The 20,260-nt window shown below is 36.2% G+C and overlaps 2 protein-coding genes and 1 long non-coding RNA gene across 10 annotated transcripts; 1 reads left to right on the forward strand and 2 right to left on the reverse strand.

Annotated features, from left to right (window-relative positions):
- Window positions 1-2,093: 2,093 nt before the first annotated feature.
- LOC111903088 (uncharacterized) lies at window positions 2,094-2,894 on the reverse strand. Its single transcript, XM_023898875.3, has 2 exons — window positions 2,740-2,894; window positions 2,094-2,660 (listed from the first exon to the last, which is right to left on the reverse strand). The coding sequence occupies exons 1-2, from the start codon at window positions 2,772-2,774 to the stop codon at window positions 2,195-2,197; spliced, it is 501 nt and encodes a 166-aa protein (XP_023754643.1). The 5' UTR covers window positions 2,775-2,894; the 3' UTR covers window positions 2,094-2,194.
- A 7,577-nt stretch (window positions 2,895-10,471) lies between these two features.
- On the forward strand, window positions 10,472-13,755 carry LOC111903091 (uncharacterized). 8 transcript variants are annotated; one of them, XR_006188285.1, is made up of 10 exons: window positions 10,472-10,985; window positions 11,255-11,338; window positions 11,455-11,515; window positions 11,620-11,760; window positions 11,940-12,011; window positions 12,095-12,199; window positions 12,290-12,347; window positions 12,473-12,571; window positions 12,886-13,107; window positions 13,241-13,755. It is a non-coding gene; the product is annotated as an uncharacterized LOC111903091 (long non-coding RNA). The 8 variants fall into 8 exon arrangements; XR_006188286.1 differs by lacking the exon at window positions 11,455-11,515; XR_006188282.2 differs by lacking the exon at window positions 10,472-10,985 and having other exon boundaries at window positions 10,992-11,338; window positions 11,455-11,521.
- Window positions 13,756-14,653: 898 nt separating this feature from the next.
- LOC111903089 (LEAF RUST 10 DISEASE-RESISTANCE LOCUS RECEPTOR-LIKE PROTEIN KINASE-like 1.4) lies at window positions 14,654-16,807 on the reverse strand. Its single transcript, XM_023898876.3, has one exon. The coding sequence runs from the start codon at window positions 16,805-16,807 to the stop codon at window positions 14,777-14,779; it is 2,031 nt and encodes a 676-aa protein (XP_023754644.1). The 3' UTR covers window positions 14,654-14,776.
- Between the last annotated feature and the right edge of the window lie 3,453 nt (window positions 16,808-20,260).

The raw sequence follows: 20,260 nt of genomic DNA on the forward strand, positions 1-20,260 counted from the left end.
AAATGAATGGTTATTTTAGTGTGCTGGATTAAATCTAAGTGTGTTGTAACCATATTTAGGTGTACTTGGTGATCTAAGAAGCTTATGATGACAAATTAAGATAATTCTTAGTTAAGGACCAAGGGGAGTACATAATATTGAACATATATCCCCATAAGATGCCTTGTGATGAGATATATTTTGTATTGCTTGTTAATGTATGTGTTTATCTGCGTATTTTACTCGCAATGAGTTTTTAAGATGAAAAAAGTTTAAAGACTGTGGATGTCTTTTAAAATGTTTTATCATTTTCTAACAGACATGTGATGTTGTATAAATCATGATCTTGTTGCATTCATTAATACAGAGATATATGTGAAAAGCCTAGTACAATATGGAAACTTTATGTTGTACATATGTGGTGGTTTATATCCTTCCTTAATTTTCATAGAAAAATGATATGATCAAAGTTGTTAAAATCGGGATCTTGTTCGGAGGATTGTAAGATCATGCGATCCTACCTATAAAACCTTGTCGGATTGCAATATGATCTTTTTGTATGTAAGATCGCAAACAAGATTGTATGATCGGTATTTGATCCGATCCTACTAATCCATGAAATTTTCCAAATTTTAATCAAAAATTTATTATCTTTACCTCTATTTTGTTTGACCTAGTTTCTTACCCAAAGGTAAGTCGATAATAGCTCCATTCTTGTACTGTTTTAGGAATTGTAAATAACCAACAACCTTATAATTCTTTTTCTTCTATTACGTTCATCCTCATCGATGGTAGAATTTGAGATTTAGATGCAGATTGTTATTAATTTCTCTCTTCAACAGTTCAAGCTCAACAATAGATGTGAGTTCTAGTTTCTTTTTTGAGTGCTCAAGCCCTTTTTATCGAGAGCTTGAAAACTTGTGGTTTTTAATTGAGCTTCAAAAGTTTAAATTGTTATTAATTTCTTTCTTATAGTTAAAGTACATAAGGTGTTAAATTTTTAAAGCAACTAACATGAAAGTTGTAAGTTGTTATTATTGTATGATAAATGATTAGTCTTAATACTCTTTTAAGATATTTAACCATGTCATTAACTCCTACACAACCACTTATTTTGTTGAGCTATTTAAGTTTGAAATTCGAAAAAAAAAGATTTTATAAACAATCAATTACCTTTTATATCACTTTTTTGTGAGATTTTAAGACTGCGAACCCGTTCTTGGAAACTTGAAAATGATCTTATGTATACTCCCGATCTTAAAACATTGGATAAGATGGACAATTTTTTTGGAAACTACAAGGACAAAGCTCATTCCTACAAAGCTCGTTACGTTTTCATAATTATCCTCAAAATGATTATGCTAAACCATAAGGACCAAACTTGTAATTTGAAACCAAAAAAGAAAAAGAAATACAGATACAAAATTAGAGCATATACATAGACTATGTTGAAAAAGGAAATCTCCACTCCACTTTCAACTATTCCCATAAAGATTTCTCCATACATTCTCTGCAAAAAGACACTCATTCCTACATACAGTAACCCTTCTTTTTTCTTTTACGAAGCTAAATACAAACCCCTGTCATTTTCCGTTAAATAAATCACACAATTTTTTATAACAGCAGAGATCAAATTCTAGTCTTTCACAATATACACACATTTTTTTTCTATCCTAATGATTTTTAAATGAAACATACACTACGTGTTTTCTAATTATACCTTTTTTTTTTTAAATCTTGAAAATCACAATACAATCTATCTTCTGTAAATGTTTTTCAAACTTCACATGATCTATCAAAAATAATGAGAGATACCAATCTGATCAATTGTTATCTAATATTATTATATTCTATTTTTGTCGTGAAGAATTGTTGATCGAATTTAATATTTCATTTTAATCTTTTTGTTTCAACGACAAGAAGAAAGTTTGTTGGAAAATCTTGGGGCACTGTATATCAATCAGATCCAGAAATTTTGTACAAATAAGTGCAAAATCAGTTTTTCAAATTTGGGTAAAAGTTGATAGTTTCTGTAATTACTTTGATTAAATTCAAGTAGAATCTAATCCACTTGTTCTTCATCGGAATTCTTATTAAAAAAATCGTAGAAGAAATTTTGAAACAAAAAATCAGTATTCAATACTACTACGCTGTTATTGTTATTGTAATGATTTCTGGAAATTATCTCTACATTTTCCAAAAATAAGATCAAAATTTATTCAGGAATTGTCACCAGAACAGGCCTCCATGCTCGTCTAAGTAACCGCTGCCGTAACGTCCCCGGCAAATGCCTAAATCTTCTTGACCCACCGCGCCGGCCAATCAGATCGCCGTCACCACTCCACCGATTCGTCTCTTCACTACCTTCACGTCCACCGTCATCAAGCGGCGGAGACACCGAAGACGACACAAACAAGTCCTTTAACTTTCGTCTTGCACCGTTATCCTTCCCATCCTCCGACGAAGAATCAACATCGCTTCCTCTCCGATCTACAAACTCATCAGGTGGCGGCAACCGCCGGGTGGTTTCGCCGCCGCCGCGACTCAGTAACATCCGTAGCGTCTTCCGTCGGCGGAGGTGAATAACAGGGCTTGAGGAAGGACTCCGCGTAGGACTTCCGGCAACCGCGCATTGTGTCGCTAACATCTTGAATTTCTGCAGCGTCGCCATTGATTCCGATCTAACAAAAGGTCATGTAAATCAAATTGTTTCTAGAAATCGTGATATGACAAGAAATGGATCAATCATGAAAGAAAAACCTAGATCCGAGATGCTTATCGTGTGATCTAGCCATAGAAAGTATAGATTCTTTGTTTTTTCTACACACTAGAGAGAGAGAGAGAGAGAGAGAGAGAGAGAGGTTAAAGAAGTGAAGGAAAGCAACTGTTAACGCCGGCAAGGTTAAAGTGACAGGTGATAATACGGGCGGATTTGTAGGATGGAATAGCGGTGGGCCATGCCACGTGGACGATAACAGGTAGTTCCGAAACGGTCTTTCCCCTGGGTCACGCCGTAGGGGATACTTCTACTACATGTACTTTTTACTTCTTTCTTTACAAAATAACAATTTTTTCATAACAACTTTAGAGTATACTTATTGTTTTCTAGCTATATATATACATATATTATTTTATTCAAAAATTTATTTTATAATGTGCATGAATCTAGTTTAGTCTTGTTGGTCTTTTATATTCTTTTAAATTGTTAACCAAATACACTACAAAAATTAAATACTTTATTTTCTATAAACATTATTGTTGGATAGTCAAAAGGTGTCTATCCCCCTTAAAGGTAGTGGATTTAAAGCGATCGTAGCTCATATGTGTCATTCTCTTAGTTGTTTCTTTCAACCTAAGCGTCTATTGGTTGCGACTTAAAGTTTTAGAATGGAGATTGAGATTTGAAATCGAGAAATAATTCTTTAACGGTTAGTGTTTCATAGTTTACAAATAATTTTATTGCTCTAGGTTGCAACATGAAATTGTCAATCACACAATTTATTTTTATTATAACAAATGGTGTATTGAACTATTTAAATCATAATTCATAAATTATAACACATACATGGATGCTGGGGTTACTAGGTATAGTGATGGTTGTATGTTGCTTGAGTTTACAACTGTGCACAATTTGGTGGTCTCAATCTTCTTTAAAAATATTGATGCATATTTGATCATCTTTTCAAAACAGGGGAATTGCACCCAAATTTACTTCCTCTTGTTGCGTAAATGAGATCATGTGACATGCATAGGTTGAAAGATGTTATCAAGAGAGGTATGCACACATCGCAACATAGAGTAACCAAGAGTCTTTTCCATTGTTGAAGCCTCGCTTTCCTCTTTCATATATTTCATGAATTACATACAAAGTTGAATGAAGAACAAAAAAAAAAATTAATGATTTGATTTGGAACTACTAAATGAAGGGCTAAATAACTCTAGATTTTCAACGCATCAAGAAATTGGTTGAGATATATGGGAGAGAAATCATCTCTTATGGCCTTCACCTCCAACACAACCCGAAAATAGAGAATTCAACCCTCTTTTCATCAATTCATTTATGCAAGTAGGGAGGATCTAAAGCTAACCCCCTTCTATTTGAGGTCAGGTGGCCTTACCCTCTATAAGTACCCAACCTTCTTTTTGTTCTTCCTTCTAGTCACCTCCACGAACATGCCACTTAGGAGTATCTACAAAACATATTCTACAAGATATCATATTAGGACTTGAGGTATACCCACCACACCATTATACCAAAAATGTTGTCATATCACTACCACATAATCACTACACCCACACGACACCATTTTAGTGTAATCAACACTCCAAATCATCATACCAGTTTTTTTAATTATCAAAGAGCCTTTGGCTAAAGGTTAAGGGTTCAAATCCCTTGGTGGACAAAAAATTAATTTCGCAGTAGGGTCTAATTGATGTGTTTTAACCATTATTATTTTTTAATTATTTGATATAATTGATATTGATTGAAATTTCAAATCAATTAACAACTCATGGTAAGTGTAACAAAAATTTTGTCACTACATTTTGGAGTTCATATCAAATTTATCCACATATTTAATTTTTTTTTTCACTTGAATCTTGTTCGAGTAAGTAAGCTCATCAAACACTCATTATTTTTTGTTACATTTATTTAATCTATTGGCAAATCACTTTTTTGTTTTCATTCGCCATTTGTGGAACCAAATATTACACAACTAAATATGTAAATATGTGGATAAAAATTTGATATGAACTTCAAAACACACACACCATGGAATGAGAAGAAGAGAGATGCAGAAGGAAAATAAGAGAGAGGAAGAAGGAGATTGGCTCAATGCATTGGAAACCATCATCTCTTCTCCTAGTCGTTTGTTGCCTTCCCTTGTAGATACCACGAGAGACCACGACCATGACACTGAGAATGGTGTGCATGACTGTGTCTACCTTGCTACTGGGCACGAAGGCCTCTTGTGACAAGCACATCCCATGACCTTAGGTTGTCAACAGTTGTGATCTAACAATTATGATATAGTCCAAAATACATTTATAATAATAAAGGCTATATATCATTCGTAAACAAGTAGGCACATAATGATAATAATATTTAAAAATAAAATAAAATACCAGAAGAGACTTTAGGTTTAGTCCTCTTGCCTGGGGGAGTTCACTCACACCCGGGGCTGCTTCATTCTCTTAAGCCTCAGAATAGACACCTTGCTGAAGCCCTAGGAGGGGAAGGAGTTAGTCTTCTAGTTTATCCCAGACTAATTGGACCCGGACCTTCTTTCTTCTCCTGCGGAGCCCTGATAAAGTAACCGGCGGCAGGTTAGTAAAGTTCTCCTGCTTGCGGATTTTTCCCTGCGCTGATTCAGGAGCCTTCTTCTTTAGTCTAGGATTGAAGCTAAGGGCCTGCCTTCCCAGCTACTGAGGTAAGGGGCAAAGGATCCACTTGATGAATGGTACTAACATGAGGGAAAACATTCCTCCAAACATGAGAGCTTAAATCAGAAAGAAATAGGCTTAGACACCACATCCAATGGATGACCCTATTTAGATCTCATAAACTTGCCCCAGAGAAACTGACCAACAACATAAGCCCCCGCAAGTTTGGCATGCAATTTTTTTTTATGCAGGTTAAAAAGGCGTGGAACTCCTGCTGGAAGACTCGGCTGGTTTTTCGAAAGTCTAGAAGATAAGGTGTAAAATGTAAATCACTAGGTGTTGGATTCCCCTATAGTGCCAGACTCTACCACAGTCAAGTTCGGTATTTACTAGCAAGGAAAAGGGTAGGATCTACCAATACGGGTGGCATGTGAACCGCTTTGGAGTGAATCGGTTAAGAACCGCAGATGGCACATCGAATCCCCGCAGCCACTTTGTTGAGTTGATAGATAGATAGATGAACTAGCCCGATGAAACTGGCAATGCTCTCTTCGGTTTTCATCCGGTTGGCCCCTAGCGAGTAAAGTGCTTACGCCCCTTTAGAGAGAGGGGCGCGCTAGCGCTTGACTAAGAGAATAGGGGGGAAAGTTTACTTTGAGAAAGAAAGAAAGGCCTTCTCTTCTATTTCGATTCTAACATTTGTCTGGTAAACTACTAGGGGCTCCCCATGGTTTAGTAAGGGAGGGGAGATTTGCTCCTCAAAAGCCCGCTTCTCTTTGTCTTCGAGCTTGAATTCTTCAATCCACTGATCCCAGTTCGATACTGGTCTTGTTGCACTTCTTCGAGTTAATGACGGATAGCCCGCTAGGGACTGCTTGGCTTGTTCTTATATGCTAATTGCCTGAAATCCCTTTCATTTTGTCAATAAGGGAGAGGTTGGGAGATAGCTCTTAGCAAACGAAGTTCGTTCCCTTTCGTCAAGTAGGTAAAGTAGGCATACGAACCACTTTAGCTTTGCCTTAGACTCTACTGGAACAAAGCAAAGAAGGAGGCGGAATGGAGAAAGGAAAGGGACAAGGGCGGTCTTGCTTGGCGCGAAGGCTGCTGGTTCGGAACTCCCCTATCTATTTGAATTGATTTACAACGCCTATTTTCAAGCGGAATTGCTTCTCTTAACTTGAAAGAGGGTCTCTCCTGTCCGGCTCGATATGAACAAGGTAGGCTGGTAGGCTTCTATCTGACTATTAGTACATGCAGTTCTCCCCTTAGCCTTAGGGCAGGTAGGAAAGAAATTAACAGACATTCCTCAGTAATATCATCATGACTCTCGAAGTCATGCGCGGTAGCAATACCAAACCAAATACGACGAGTAGTGGGGTCCTGAGCATAACTCATTTTCATAAAGGGGGCTATATCAAATGAAACATCCTTGAAAGAATCATACGGAAGCTCTCTCGGGGTTGATAATTCTAGTATTCAGGCTATGCTATTATGCCTATTTTCTCTCAGCCTGATCATGAACTCATAAACAAGATGGAGTCTAATATATCCCTTGTTTGACTTAAATCCAAAGATATGATGCTAACGTTCCAAAGGAACAAGCTGCTCAGACTAAGGGATACTTATAGGACTCTGAACCTATGAGAGAAGCAAACACTTCTTTGCTTTGCAGGAATTTTTTTTTTCCAGGAATTCTTCTCTAAAGTCTTACCTGTGCGGGGGTAGGGGCGGATGTAGCCAAGTGGATCAAGGCAGTGGATTGTGAATCCACCACGCGCGGGTTCAGTCTCAATTCATACTTAGCCGCGAGCAATCTACGTTTGTGATCTCGTATGTCTTTCATTCGTACCTTCCCATTCGGATTGGTTTACTTATACGGATGATATGCTGGAAGACTCAGCACTTTTAGTCTGCGCTGGTGAATGGAAGCCCCCCTATCAAGCAAGAAAGAAGCGGCTCTTCCCACGGCGGAGTCCGCATTGACTCAGATCTAACAATACAAGGGCAATGATCAGAAATGCCTCTAGGCAAAAATGCCGCTTCAGTAATGTGAGGTCGTCCCTATGTATTACATATCCTACTCGGAAGACCGTGGTAATACGAGTAGGGTGTTACCTGCGTAGGGAGCTCGACGGTTGTAGCACTTGTCCGAGTAAAAGATCAAACAACAAGAAGAGAGCCAATAGCTATTATAGAAGGACTTAACAATTCATGGCATGAATTAGAGTTGAACGTACGTATGCCCCTTTCGAATCGTTCTATCATTCGAAGTAGGAGCAGGGGTAGCGGGCAGAGAATGGTATAGACTGGAGCATTTTCTGCATCGGTGGATGAAGAATCGCGAACATAAGAATTTCTGGTTGACCAGGGAACGGGATAATTCCCACTACCGCTGGCAGGCCAGCCGGGCCGTGAGCACGGTGGGGACGGGCTTCCCAAAAAGCCAGCCCGGGCCGGAGTCAGTATAGAATGAAGGGGACGGCCCTAATGTTGTGTTGGCAAAGCCAACTTCTTGGGTTTCGGGCGGTGAAAGGGGAGATGGGATGAGTGAGGGTTCAATTCTAGAAGCCGAGATCAAAGCGTTAGTTCAAGACGTGACTTAGTGGATCGAAACAACCAGTAGAGATTTCGGATCTTATTATACGTGACCCCGAGCCCCGATTCTGATCTTCTTTTCTGGTAACTGCCGCTTCGATAGAATCTTCCGTGGCAGAAGCCTATGGATAGAGATCACCTTCTCCGCTCTATGCTGACTTGGTCAAGGTACTAAAATAAAGTAAAGAAGATCATGTTCTTACAAGAAAGAATCTCTTCTCCGAATCGAATCTACGCATAGAAAAAAAAGCCTTTGACCTTTCTATTCTTCTTGGTTGTCCTCTCCCGGCCCAGTAGTTCCGCAACTACTACCGTGGTTGTTGCCAACGGGGATCCCCCATTCCGAAAGGTTACTGGGTCGGCCGTTAGGTCCAAAGTTGTATGCCACAGCTATGGTGCCGATAGATTCATACTGAGAAACAGAAGAATTCCGTACGGGTACAACTTTTATTTGAACGAAGTGAAAAAATGCGATCTTTGTTGTCTAATAGAACAAAGACTAATACCTTAATTTTCAGACAAAACTTCATAAAGGGTCTCTGTGGTTTTCAAAAGTTGCATGAATGGTCATTTTTGATAACACCGTTCGTTTTATTTTGTTAGTATGAGGGTAATTTGGTCTTTTTAAGTAGTAGGGACTGAGTTTGTGATAACGGGTAAACCATAAAAACCATTTATGGAATTTATTTATATAATTTAATTTGAGTAAACTGCAAATTTGGTCCTTGTGGTTTGCAAAAAATTATGTATAGAGTCCAAAATCTTTCGACTTGCACCATTGGTCCAAAATCAGATTTTTTTTGTGGTTTTAGTCCCTGTACATGTGGCCCAACTCATATGTAGAAAACATAAATAAAATTAAGCACGAAAACATAGGTTGTCGATAATTGTGATCTAGTCCAAAATACATTTAATTATGATACTAAAGGCTATATATCATTCATTAAAGAGTAGGCACATAATGATAATAAATATTTAAAAATAAAATAAAATATCACATATACGTAAAACTGTCTAACCCATTTAAGCTATAATTTTTAGACAAAACTATATAAGCGGTTTCTATGGTTTACCAAAAGTCACAAACCCATTCCTTGCTAACTTTTTTGAGGAACATGTTCCATATGGTTTCCAAAAGTTGAATGAATGGTCCTTTTTGATAACACCGTTCGTTTTAGTTCCTTAGTGTGAGGGTAATTTGGTCTTTTTAGGTAGTAGAGACCGAGTTTGTGATAACAGGTAAACCATAGAAACCATTCATGTAATTTATTTCGATAATTTAAGTTGAGTAAACTGCAAATTTGGTCCTTGTGGTTTGCTAAAAGTTATGTATAAAGTCCAAAATCTTTTCGACTTGCATCATTGGTCCAAAAGCAGAAACTTTTTGTAGTTTTAGTGCCTGTATATGTGGCCCAACTCATATGTAGAAAACATAAATAAAATTAAGCACAAAAACATAAAAAAATAAATCGAAACATAGACAAACTTGAATTTATACCGACACATATATAAAAAACAAGTTAAAGAATTAACGAGTGAAAGTTCTAAAATCATGTCGATACGTTGAACACCTTCAATTATACCGACACATATATAAAAATAAGAACATAAAAAAATAGTTCTTTTAGGTTAACGAACGGATGTTATTTTGGAAAATCAAATTATGTACAATACGGGGGATAAACATGAAAGTTTATAAAATGTAGGGATGAAAATAATATTTTACGAAGTTCAAAGTGAATGGTGAAAATGAAATTTTAATAAGTAAAAGGGTGAAAAGTCATAAGCTCTTAAACTTAAAATATAGAAAAAATGGTATCTCTAGTTTACCCCTGTAGTAGAGCCACATAAATTTTAAGTTTGGGGTACAAACATTATCAATATATATTCTATGTAGTTACCCATCATGGACATTAAAAAACATTGTACAATGTCTTTAGCGGGGGTACAATAACATAGAGCATGTTTATAAATAAATTTATATAAAACATATTTTTTGGGGATGTTGCAGTACCCCCAACGCCCATATAGCTCCGCCACTGGTTTACCTATTGTCACAAACTCAGTCCCTGGTATCTAAAAAGACCAAATTACCCTCACACCAACGGACTAAAACCAGTGTTAGCAAAAAGGATCATTCATGCAAGTTTTGAAAATCACAGGGACCATGTTCTTCAAAAAATTTAACAATAACTTAGTTTGTGACATTTGATAAACCATAAGGACCATTTATGTAATTTTATCTCATTATATATATATATTAAAATTATTGTCCCTTATCTACAGTAAAGTTGGTGTCTTTTGCCATCTTTGATCCATTTCCTTTTTAGATTTACTGTTTTGTCCCCCTAATTGATTGTCCCCCAATTGACCACAGGGTTTTGAAGTTATTGCCTCTTTTAATCCATCTAATTTCAGGGGTTGCTGATTTAGAATTGAGTCCCTGGTCAACGGTCGGTGACTTGGTCCACGATGGGAAACATGTGGCTTTCAAAATGGCTGCCAGCTGCCTTCCACTATCTTCTCCACCGTTTCTATACTCTTCCTCATTTCTTTTTCCCTTTGTCACCATTTCCTCTCTTGATTCTTGCTCCTCCAACTTTGGCGCCTCCCAACAACTACTGGAACCATGCCGCTCTTTACAACCTATCATCTTCCCCATTCTCCCAATCTTTCATCTTCCCCGTTTTCCCTTTTCTCTCATCTTCATTCACAACTAACACCGCCATCTCCACTATCCTGTCGACTTCTACCAATGACAGCAATCCAATACCCACTGACTCTACTTCCTTTTTCGATTATACCATAAACACCGACTTCTTGAAGCGGGGATTGTTGGTCGGTGGGTCGATGGATTTGGGAGTGTCGGATGATTCTCCATCTGTTTATAACTTCTTCCATAACTTTGATTTTTTTTAATTAAAGGCAACAACGTGGGTCAATTTTGGGGACCATGATGAACTTCGGTATTCTCCTTCGTTGGATTTCAACCAGGATCAAAAACTTTAGGTTCAATCTAACTATTTGAGGTAGGCTATTTCTAAATGGCTTCTCTTACCTTTCATTTAATCAATAGAATTTATACAAAATTACAATATAAATTATTACTTCCTGGATATATGGTTATCGATTGCTTTCATAAATCTTTTATGGTTTATAATGCCATTATTGAATCCATCTAACGATGGATTATTCAAGGTAGTAGTAGTTGTCATTTGCCATTGCACTAACGACTTTCTTTTGCACATTTGTTTCCCAAAATGACCTTATGTTCATGGTGCTCAACGAAAAAAATAAGCATTTGTTGCAAAATGTGCAAATATTCAAATTCATTAAAAACTCCTTAGTCCTAACCCATACGAAGGTAGCTGTTGTTAATCAGGTTAGCATTTTGACTTTTAATATAACATAAGCACGTTTAATCTTTGATTTTAGTAACTCTTCTTTGGCAACAAAAATAGACCACTACCGTTACAGTACTCTATAAAATTTGAACAGGACACTGAGTGTGGTGGTGATTATATCAAACTTATGTCTGGATACGTTCTCAACTGATATGGTGGTGGTGGTTACACTATTTATGACTTATTGGCTTTTGATTAAGCCTTTTAATGAAAAATAATCAAATATTACTAATTTACAGTTTTTCTATCCAATTTGCAGCCTTCTCTACAACAAAGGATAAAAGGATTTCAAGAGAAATTGGAGGTGTCTTTTAAGGAAATTCAATCTTCGACCTTTCAGGGGATCAAATTCATTTCTGAAATGTATTTCAAAAAGCAATGAAACAATAACCCTAAAATGGTAATGCACTTCCAAACATCAATCCAAAATGGTGATCTACTTTCGGTTATATTTTAATTAAATACAACATAATACCAATTTCTTTTTTCTATTACAACAACGTAATTTAATGTATTTATTTTTATTTGTTTCGGAATAAAAAAACATATTTTATATTCATGAAATCAATGCTTTTATAGGTACATGGCACAAAACCATCTGAATGGGGAACTGCCAAAGCTTATATACCGGAATAAATTTTTAGAAAATTTGTAAGTTTCCAAGCCTCATTTCTATTATCTATAGATTATTGTTTAATATATTTTGACCAGATTATATGATTCTTTTGACTAAGAGGATTGAGAGGCAACAATTTGGTTGGAAATCTGTTGCAAGATATCTGTCAACTAACTGACACAATTCCTTCAAATAATGACAATTATCCTTGCTTGCAAGTATTGTATGTATCTATCTCCCATGAACCATTAAGATTACTTCAATATCCAATAATTTTTATTTTGATTGATTTTTGTTCTAATTTTTGCGGCAGGAACCAAAAATAGAAAACGAAGTTGTTGAGCTCTTATGCGGAAGAGATTTTTCATCAGGTTGACTATTATGTCTTTGCTTTTTTGTAGAAAGCTTTAGATTTGATGTTGAGATTGAAAATAATAAATGATAATAACAATAAAGAAAAAATCCATAATGATTTTCTGTTAAATGTGGAAACTAGATGAACCATTTCTTATATCTTGGTGGCATACCGGTAAAACATACAAAATGGAGAGAGAGATGAGAAATAAGGGTGAAGACTTTACCTGCTAAGGCAGAGGTAGTTCCAACAACATTTCGCCTATTATTTTATACCATACAGGCTCACAATATTTGATTATTTCATGAAAATTACTTTCTTGGAACTTCGCAATAAAAAAATAGTTGTCCTGCTTTCACTATACTTCTGAAGAAGGTAGGATAAATATTCTTGACACATATTGCTCTTAAAAACTTCATGTGTAACAACTTTACCCTTTATTCTGTAGTTGATTGAACGAAGAAAAGTCAATTTGAAAGATGTAGCCTCAGAGATTAATGTTTCTGCTAATTTTTTGCCACAACTGTGTCTTATGGGATTCTTGCTTCTTGCAGGATGAAATGCTCATGTTGATGGGTTGCAGAAAAATTTAAAGGGTTAAGTTATGTCTCCATGTATATCCAAGGCTGAGAAAGAATTTGTAGCATTAGAAAACTGTGTGGGGAATTCTCCTGTCTCCATGTATATCCACATTGGAGGACAATTTCCAAATAAACTCAATGGGTGTGCGACGGACTTCGTGAGGCCGACGCTAACCATCACCAAGGTGGTTGAAGGTTTGATTTTTTGTTTTCTCTTTATTTGACCCCTAATTTTTTTTTGTTTTCTTTTAATTTCTTTGAAGATTCTATTGACCGAATGACTGATGAAGAATCAACAACTGTGTGTTGTTTCATTTTTTGTTTTCAGCTAACTCTTACCCAAATTGCCTTCTCAAGAAGCTACATAGGATGCCATCTGTACCAATGCAGAAAACAACACATTTTCAAGGGAAAGATGATATAGGTGTGATACCTGGTGATTGTCTAGGCTGTGGAAAATATCGTGTATGGGGAAAACCTTAAGTTCTTGGTCTTAGAACCAGATTGAAAATGTTATTTTCTGTCGACAGCCAAAAACACCCAAACCAACATGTGAGTTTACCATCCTTTTTCCAATTTGACAAACCTACTTCCAACTTTCTAACAAATTTTGAGCAGATATTGGTGATCCGCTTTTAGCTTTTTCAATAGGCACGTCTTAATTGGTTGTAATAAAATTAAATGTGCGTGCCCACTAAAGGATCCAGGCACCAAAAACGTAATTTTTAGAAGGTGATCTTGGAAATGTTCGATCTGGGGAACATAAGTAGTTTTATTGTGTTAAAGTTTTTGTCCTAATTGACACCATGTACTTTTTTTTGGTGAAAAATAGTGATTTTAACAGTTTTTGTCCAAAATACTCATACATATTGTTTTTTTTTTTGATAAAAAAACTAATAATTTTAACAGTTTTGACCAAAATACCACTATATACTGTTCTTTTAGTAAAAAAATCGTGATTTTAACATTTTTTTTTGTCGAAAATGCCCTTGCATGGTGTTCACTATCTATCACTACAACATATACATAACTGATAAATAAAAATGTAAAACTCTGATCTTAACCGAACCCCGCGGAGCGGGGTTTCACTTCTAGTTTTTATATAAATAAAGCTGAAACATAAGATGAGAAATTTAAGTTATAAATTATTTTGTGGGAAGATAAAATTGATATAACAGTAGTTAGTTACATCTAAACAACATTAACCATTTTAACAACCACGGTGCATGATAAAAATCATGCTATATGTTTGGAAAATGAAAGAATTGAATTCAAATTATAAAGATACTGTTATACTAGTATGAAAATAAAATATGTTAGTAATTGTAAAGATACTGTTATACTAGTATGAAATAATATATATATATTTTTTTGAAAGGACATCAGGACATGTCATTTCAAGATTGAAACTTGTCCTATTCCAACTTCACATACTTATATCATTTTAGTGTTTTTATATCACATTTGACGTTATCTATTGTTTAGAAGCATACAACAGTTATGACTATCTTATTTGATAAATTCATAGTAAAATAATTTGTAGATGTATTTTTCGTATAAGCCCATCAACATACTTAACACTAGTTCACATGTGTTTACGTTTGTATTGGTATAAGCCCATGAACCTACTAAACTCTAGTTCACATATATTTATGAATTACTAACCTTTTATTTTCGTTCTGACAACTTAATTTATAGTTGTATTAGTAGGGGAAAAAACACGAAAAAGAGTGAAAGGAACTAAGGAAGTATCAAATCATTTAATACAATTTTAATTTTAATAACAAAAGTAGTGAATAGTAATTCTAGGAAACAAATATGAACTATGAAGATGAAATAAACTCAATCACCTACCTTCCTGCGCCTAACTCTCAACCAATTTGCCGGTGATCCCTGAATCAGATGAAGGCGGATTACCACCGTCCTCCACCACAATGTCAACCACCTCTGGTTTTTGAACATTCATCTTCTCATTCTGTATCCCTCTTAAATTCTCCACCACTTCTCTCATCGTCGGCCTCATATCCTTCTCAACTTGCAGACACCAGAAACCCAACTCCGCCACCAACGTCACCATCCGCCTCACATCACCATCGTTCTCGAACCCAATTGCCTTGTCAACCAATTCACCCAACCGACGATTTTGAATCCTGTCAATAGCCATGTTAGCCAAGTTAATATCATGCCTGTGTCTACTCGTGTCAACGGCTTCTAACGACGATAGGAGCTCCATCAACACCACCCCGAAGCTATAAACGTCGCTCTTATCTGTCAACCGGTAGCACTGGTAATACTCCGGATCCACGTATCCCGGCGTCCCTTGTGGCGCGGTGGAGACATGTGTGACGTTGAACGGAAATAATCTTGACAACCCAAAATCAGCAACCTTGACTTTGAAATTTTCGTCTAGAAGGATGTTGCAGGTTTTCACATCACGATGAATGATGTCAGAGTCATGGAGGTATGCTAATGCTTCCGCTGTCTCTAACGCGATGTTCAACCGCAATCGCCAGTTCAGATTTGAGTTCGAGTTGGCGAATTTTCCATGAAGATGATCGGCGACTGTGCCATTAGCAACGTACTCGTAAACTAAGAGAAGTTCTCTGCTTCTTCTTGAAGTGCATCCATAGAATTTCACCAGGTTTTCGTGATCTAACATCGTCAAAATCTCGATCTCGTTCATGAACTGTTCCACACGCTTGAAACTGTTCTTGTATAAGCGTTTCACCGCCACTTCTCGACCATCCGTCAGCTTACCATAGTAAACGGTGCCGAAACCACCGTCTCCGAGTTCTCTTGAATCGTCAAAGCCACCGGTAGCTGCTTCCAGTTCATCGCAAGTGAAAACCCTAGTTCCGAAATAGGTGCTGGTTCCCAATTCCATTGTTGAAGAAGAATAAGAAGTAATGCTCGCCGGAAAATTGGTAGCAACGCCTTTGCTTGAAACAGTCGTTGTCGCACTTTCTTTGTTCTGAGTTTCATCATCTTCTCCGGCAGGATACCTTTTCTTCCGTTTCCTGCAAACAAAGAGTCCGGAGACAATTCCAATGGCAGCAAGAATGGCGCCGGTGATAGGAAGAGCTATAATCATGGATTTTTTCTTTGACGAAGAACTGGTTTGAGTTGCGTTAGCCATGGTGCACGTTTCTGCGATGAAAGGTTCGGTAGAACATGCACATGAAGTTCGATTTGAATCATAATCGTAGAAACAACGACCATTTGACTGAGTGCATTGACTGCAATTAATGGCATCGAGTTTCCAATTAACCTCAAATCCTCCCCGGAGAACTTGATCCAAACCGGTTGAATTCACCAATCCAGTGGATTCGATTGCCATTACAGGAATCGGGACAATGACACTGTGATTACAGATTCCAGGGCCTTGTTCTCCGGGCAAAACAAGAACTTTATCAATCCCATTATCATCACAAGACAATGAATCAAGAGGAACCCCATGAAGCTTGAAGGAATCTGGGCATCCGTAAAGGAAAGTGATGTTCATGTAAGCTGGAGAGTAATCAAATAGGTTGTGATTAATGGTGGTGTTGACGAAATCATGTGGACATATCGATTCCTTCACATCTTCTCTAACGATCTTTAAGATATTGGATGTTTGATCGATGCTTAGAACATGGTATGTCATGTTGTTTATGTCGATAGTAGGGGCATTTTTGCCATTACAGTCGAGCTCGAAGCCTGGATACCCACAGTAGATGGGATCTTGGTGTTTCAAGAAAGGGTATCGGATGTTGGAAATATTCCCACAAGTGAATGACTCGGCACAATTTTCATAAGATTCATGGAGGCTGCTTGAAGCTCTTTGAGCTACAATGAGAATTAACAAGTTGATTATGGTTAAAGAGGAAGGACACCAAGAAAGGATTTGGGACTTCATTAGGAAATGATGATCTTTGTGTTTGAATTGATGAAGGTTTATTAATTGCTAGTTTTTGTTCAAGATTATGGACCTAATTATCCAACTAACTACAACCATAATTAGAATTTCACTCCATCATCAATTTAGGTCAAGTTTTGGTGGAATTTGTTGACTTTAGTGTTGGATAAAAGAAATTTGGATTTTGACTTGTTAGTAAAATTGATGTGTTGTTACATTCAATATGATATAACCAAAAGAGGTCGTTGACCTATATATGCCCATTTCCAATTGCCAAGCAACAACACATAAACACATTAAGAAGATGGAAGATAGTAATTATATAGATATAGATATGTTAATATATATTTTCGGTATCCCAGTATAGTACTATAGTTAGGGCTACTATATAATATATAGTATATTGTAGAGTGTAGTTATTCACCAAAATTTCACTTTTGGCCTTTTGGGAGGGTATATATAATTTCAGAGGTCCACTCGGCGTACTTTAAAAAGAAAAAAGAAAAAAAAAGCTACAACTATTTTGGCTAATTGGGCTCGCTAATTCGTAAGTGGGCAAAAGTCCACAATTTCATCCTTAATTGAATCTTAGTAGAGTTGGTAACAAAGTTCACAACGGGTTTTCTTAACAACAGAAGAAAAAAATTCTTACTGTGTTTTTTAATAACCGGTTCAACTAATACTGCCGGTAGGGAATAGAATTTAATAAAAAATAGAAACCGTTTTTTTTTCCCCGGTTTTCTACAATAACCGAAACGAATGGTTTTTGTTTTTTTAACAAAAGTAAAACTGGTTATAAACGAAATTTCACTTCTAAAATAACTGAATCGGTTAGAAAAAAACCGGTTTTAAAAAAAATGAAATTGGTTCAAATCCGGTATATATGTTGATGGGCCTTATATCTCCAAACAAATAAATACACTATCCAACTATGTTTAATAGTAGCCATGCATGATGTCAATGTGAATGATTGTAGTCATGGTTTCTGCCTCTTCACGATCCAACCTCACATCTCTCTCTCTCTCTCTCTCTCTCTCTCTCTCTCTCTCCCTCTCTCTCTCTCTCTCTCTCGTGTGTGTGTGTAGAGTTCAGTTTGTTGTGAATATATTCTATCGAAGTCTTATGATCATCATGTCGAAGGTTGACTAGTTGTCTATATCAAAGGTTACGCACCTTCGATATATCTATGTATTTCATAGAGCACTTATGTTTTAGCACTTAGATGTCGAAGTCTTTATGTATATTTTATGACTGTTGATAGCACTATGAATAGTGTTGTGGCATAAGTTATAGGAATCACACTTTCACATAACTTACTCATTGTACTTGTAACTTTGCTACATTCCATTCAATCGGAGCTAAGCCAGATTTATTTACCTTCTGTGTTCCTTTACATTACAAAATCATAATTTGACTGAATTCTTAACTCATCAAGTGGTATAAGAGCAGGAATCATCAAATGGTTTGGAGAATTCCTTTCACGTTTTCTTTTGTTGATTCAATCTTTATGAATACAACATTTTCCGCATTTGAAAGACATTTTTCTTCGAACGAAGTTTGAGATTGTACGATTATACAATTAAGATTCAATTAATCTGATTTGATTTCAATCCAATTCAATTTTCTCATTCTTTCTAAACAAATCGATGTCTAACTTGAAGGTTAACACAATGATGAACTTTGCAAGTATTTTTGGATCCTCCACAAAAAACCCAATGTTGATTCCAGAGTATTACGATCAATGGGTTGATTGTATGGAAGATTATATGAACAGAATTGATGAAGATCTATCGCGTCTAATTAGAGATGGTCCATTTCGTGCAACTTTAGTTAAAGTTGTTGGTACACCTGCTCCAAATGAAAACATAACTGTAAAACGAATAAAGAAAGAAGTGAATAACAAGAGGTGCATCTGTGAATTACAGCGAGCATTCCCTCCAGTCGTTTATAACCATATTCGGGGTTATAAGACTACTTTAATAGCTCTGGAATACTCTGAAGGAAAAGTTCCAAGGCAATGAACGAACCAAGAAAAGCTCAGTAACTCAGTGTCTCTTTGAGTTATCAAAATTCAAGCAGAAAGAGATGGAGTCAATTGAAGCTTACTATGATCGATTCAACGATCTGATTCATAAATGTTCAAGGTACAATGTTGTTCGATCAGTTCTGGAGTTCCGTATTACGTCCATACAAGGTTTAAGGAAGGAGTGGAAAAACATTTGTCTAATGATCAAGACTCAAGAGAAATTTGATTTATACTCTCTCTAGAACTTATACAATATCTTGAAAGCACATGAAGCAAAAGTCAAAGAAATTGTAGATGAAAAGGATAAGGCGAGTTTTGGTGGTCCTTTCGCTCTAGTTTCTAAAACCAATGTCAATGAAGCTTCATCTGATGTTGAAGACAGTGAAAATGAAAAAGGTTTGATTGTGAATTCAAACAATGAAGTCGTGACTTACTATTCCAATAACAATGTCAAAAAGTTTTACAAAAAAAACCAATGAATGGAAACTTCAAAAGTAACATATTCAAGAAGAGTGCTTCGACATCTAATCTTGTTGTTGAGAATAAGAAAGATGTTGGTTCAAGTGAGAAGAAGTTAGGTGTTGACTCTGGATATGATTGCAATTATTGTAATGTAAAAAAACCATTTGGCAAAGGATAGCATTGTAAGAACCCAAAATTTTGATAAGGTTGACTTTTAGTCAAATATTGACCAAAAGGGTAATTTGATCATTTTTGAGAAAAAGATGGTAAACTGAAGTTGTAAATTCATGGAAATGGACAATAAGAGTTTACGTCACATAGAATAAGTTAGATGAGTAAATTGTAGAGAAATAATGCATGAGAAGATGCATTTTTGGTCAAAATGTGATGGAAATTTTGTACTTTTAGGCCAACTTTGTGACTTAATAAATTAAGACCCATATTAACTCAGTGAAAATTGACTTAATGGATGTGCAGAGTACGTTCCCACCTATACGTGGATATAAAGAACATCGAAAACGGATAAGAAACAAAGAAGATATGAGAGTTAGAAGTTGGGACAGAGTGTCCCAAAGTTAGAATGAAATTAGTTAAGCTAACTATTGTCAAGCAGTTTATGTGGCACGGAAAGTGTATGTCGTGGCTCATAAAGTATTTGAGCGGCATTTTACCAAGGTTGAAGGGGTCTCCGCGACGGGGATAATAGAATTTGCACCGTCGAAACACATTAAAACACAAGTATTAACCTATATTCTCAATCATTTTCTTTGGGAAATCGATTGGAAGCTTGGAGAAGACGATTTTGGTGCCAAGAAGGAGGCTAGATGAACTAGAGATGGGGTCTAATAAGGATTAACATCCTTTCTCCATTATGGTAAAAATTTATCCTTTAGATTAAGCTTTGAGCTTAAATGGTGAAAGTGCTAGATTGGTTAGAATGGTTGAATTGATCAACCTATAGCATG

The sequence above is a fragment of the Lactuca sativa genome, chromosome 2 (assembly GCF_002870075.4).
Source record: "Lactuca sativa cultivar Salinas chromosome 2, Lsat_Salinas_v11, whole genome shotgun sequence".
NCBI classification, from domain to species: Eukaryota; Viridiplantae; Streptophyta; class Magnoliopsida; order Asterales; family Asteraceae; genus Lactuca; species Lactuca sativa.

Excerpts from the sequence above, each read along its gene's own strand:
- LOC111903088 (XM_023898875.3), bottom strand. The coding sequence starts at position 2,774 with ATGGCTAGATCACACGATAAGCATCTCGGATCTAG. Across the intron at positions 2,661-2,739 it reads GATAAGCATCTCGGATCTAG|ATCGGAATCAATGGCGACGC; the intron begins GTTTTTCTTTCA and ends ACCTTTTGTTAG.
- LOC111903089 (XM_023898876.3), bottom strand. The coding sequence starts at position 16,807 with ATGAAGTCCCAAATCCTTTCTTGGTGTCCTTCCTCTTTAACCATAATC.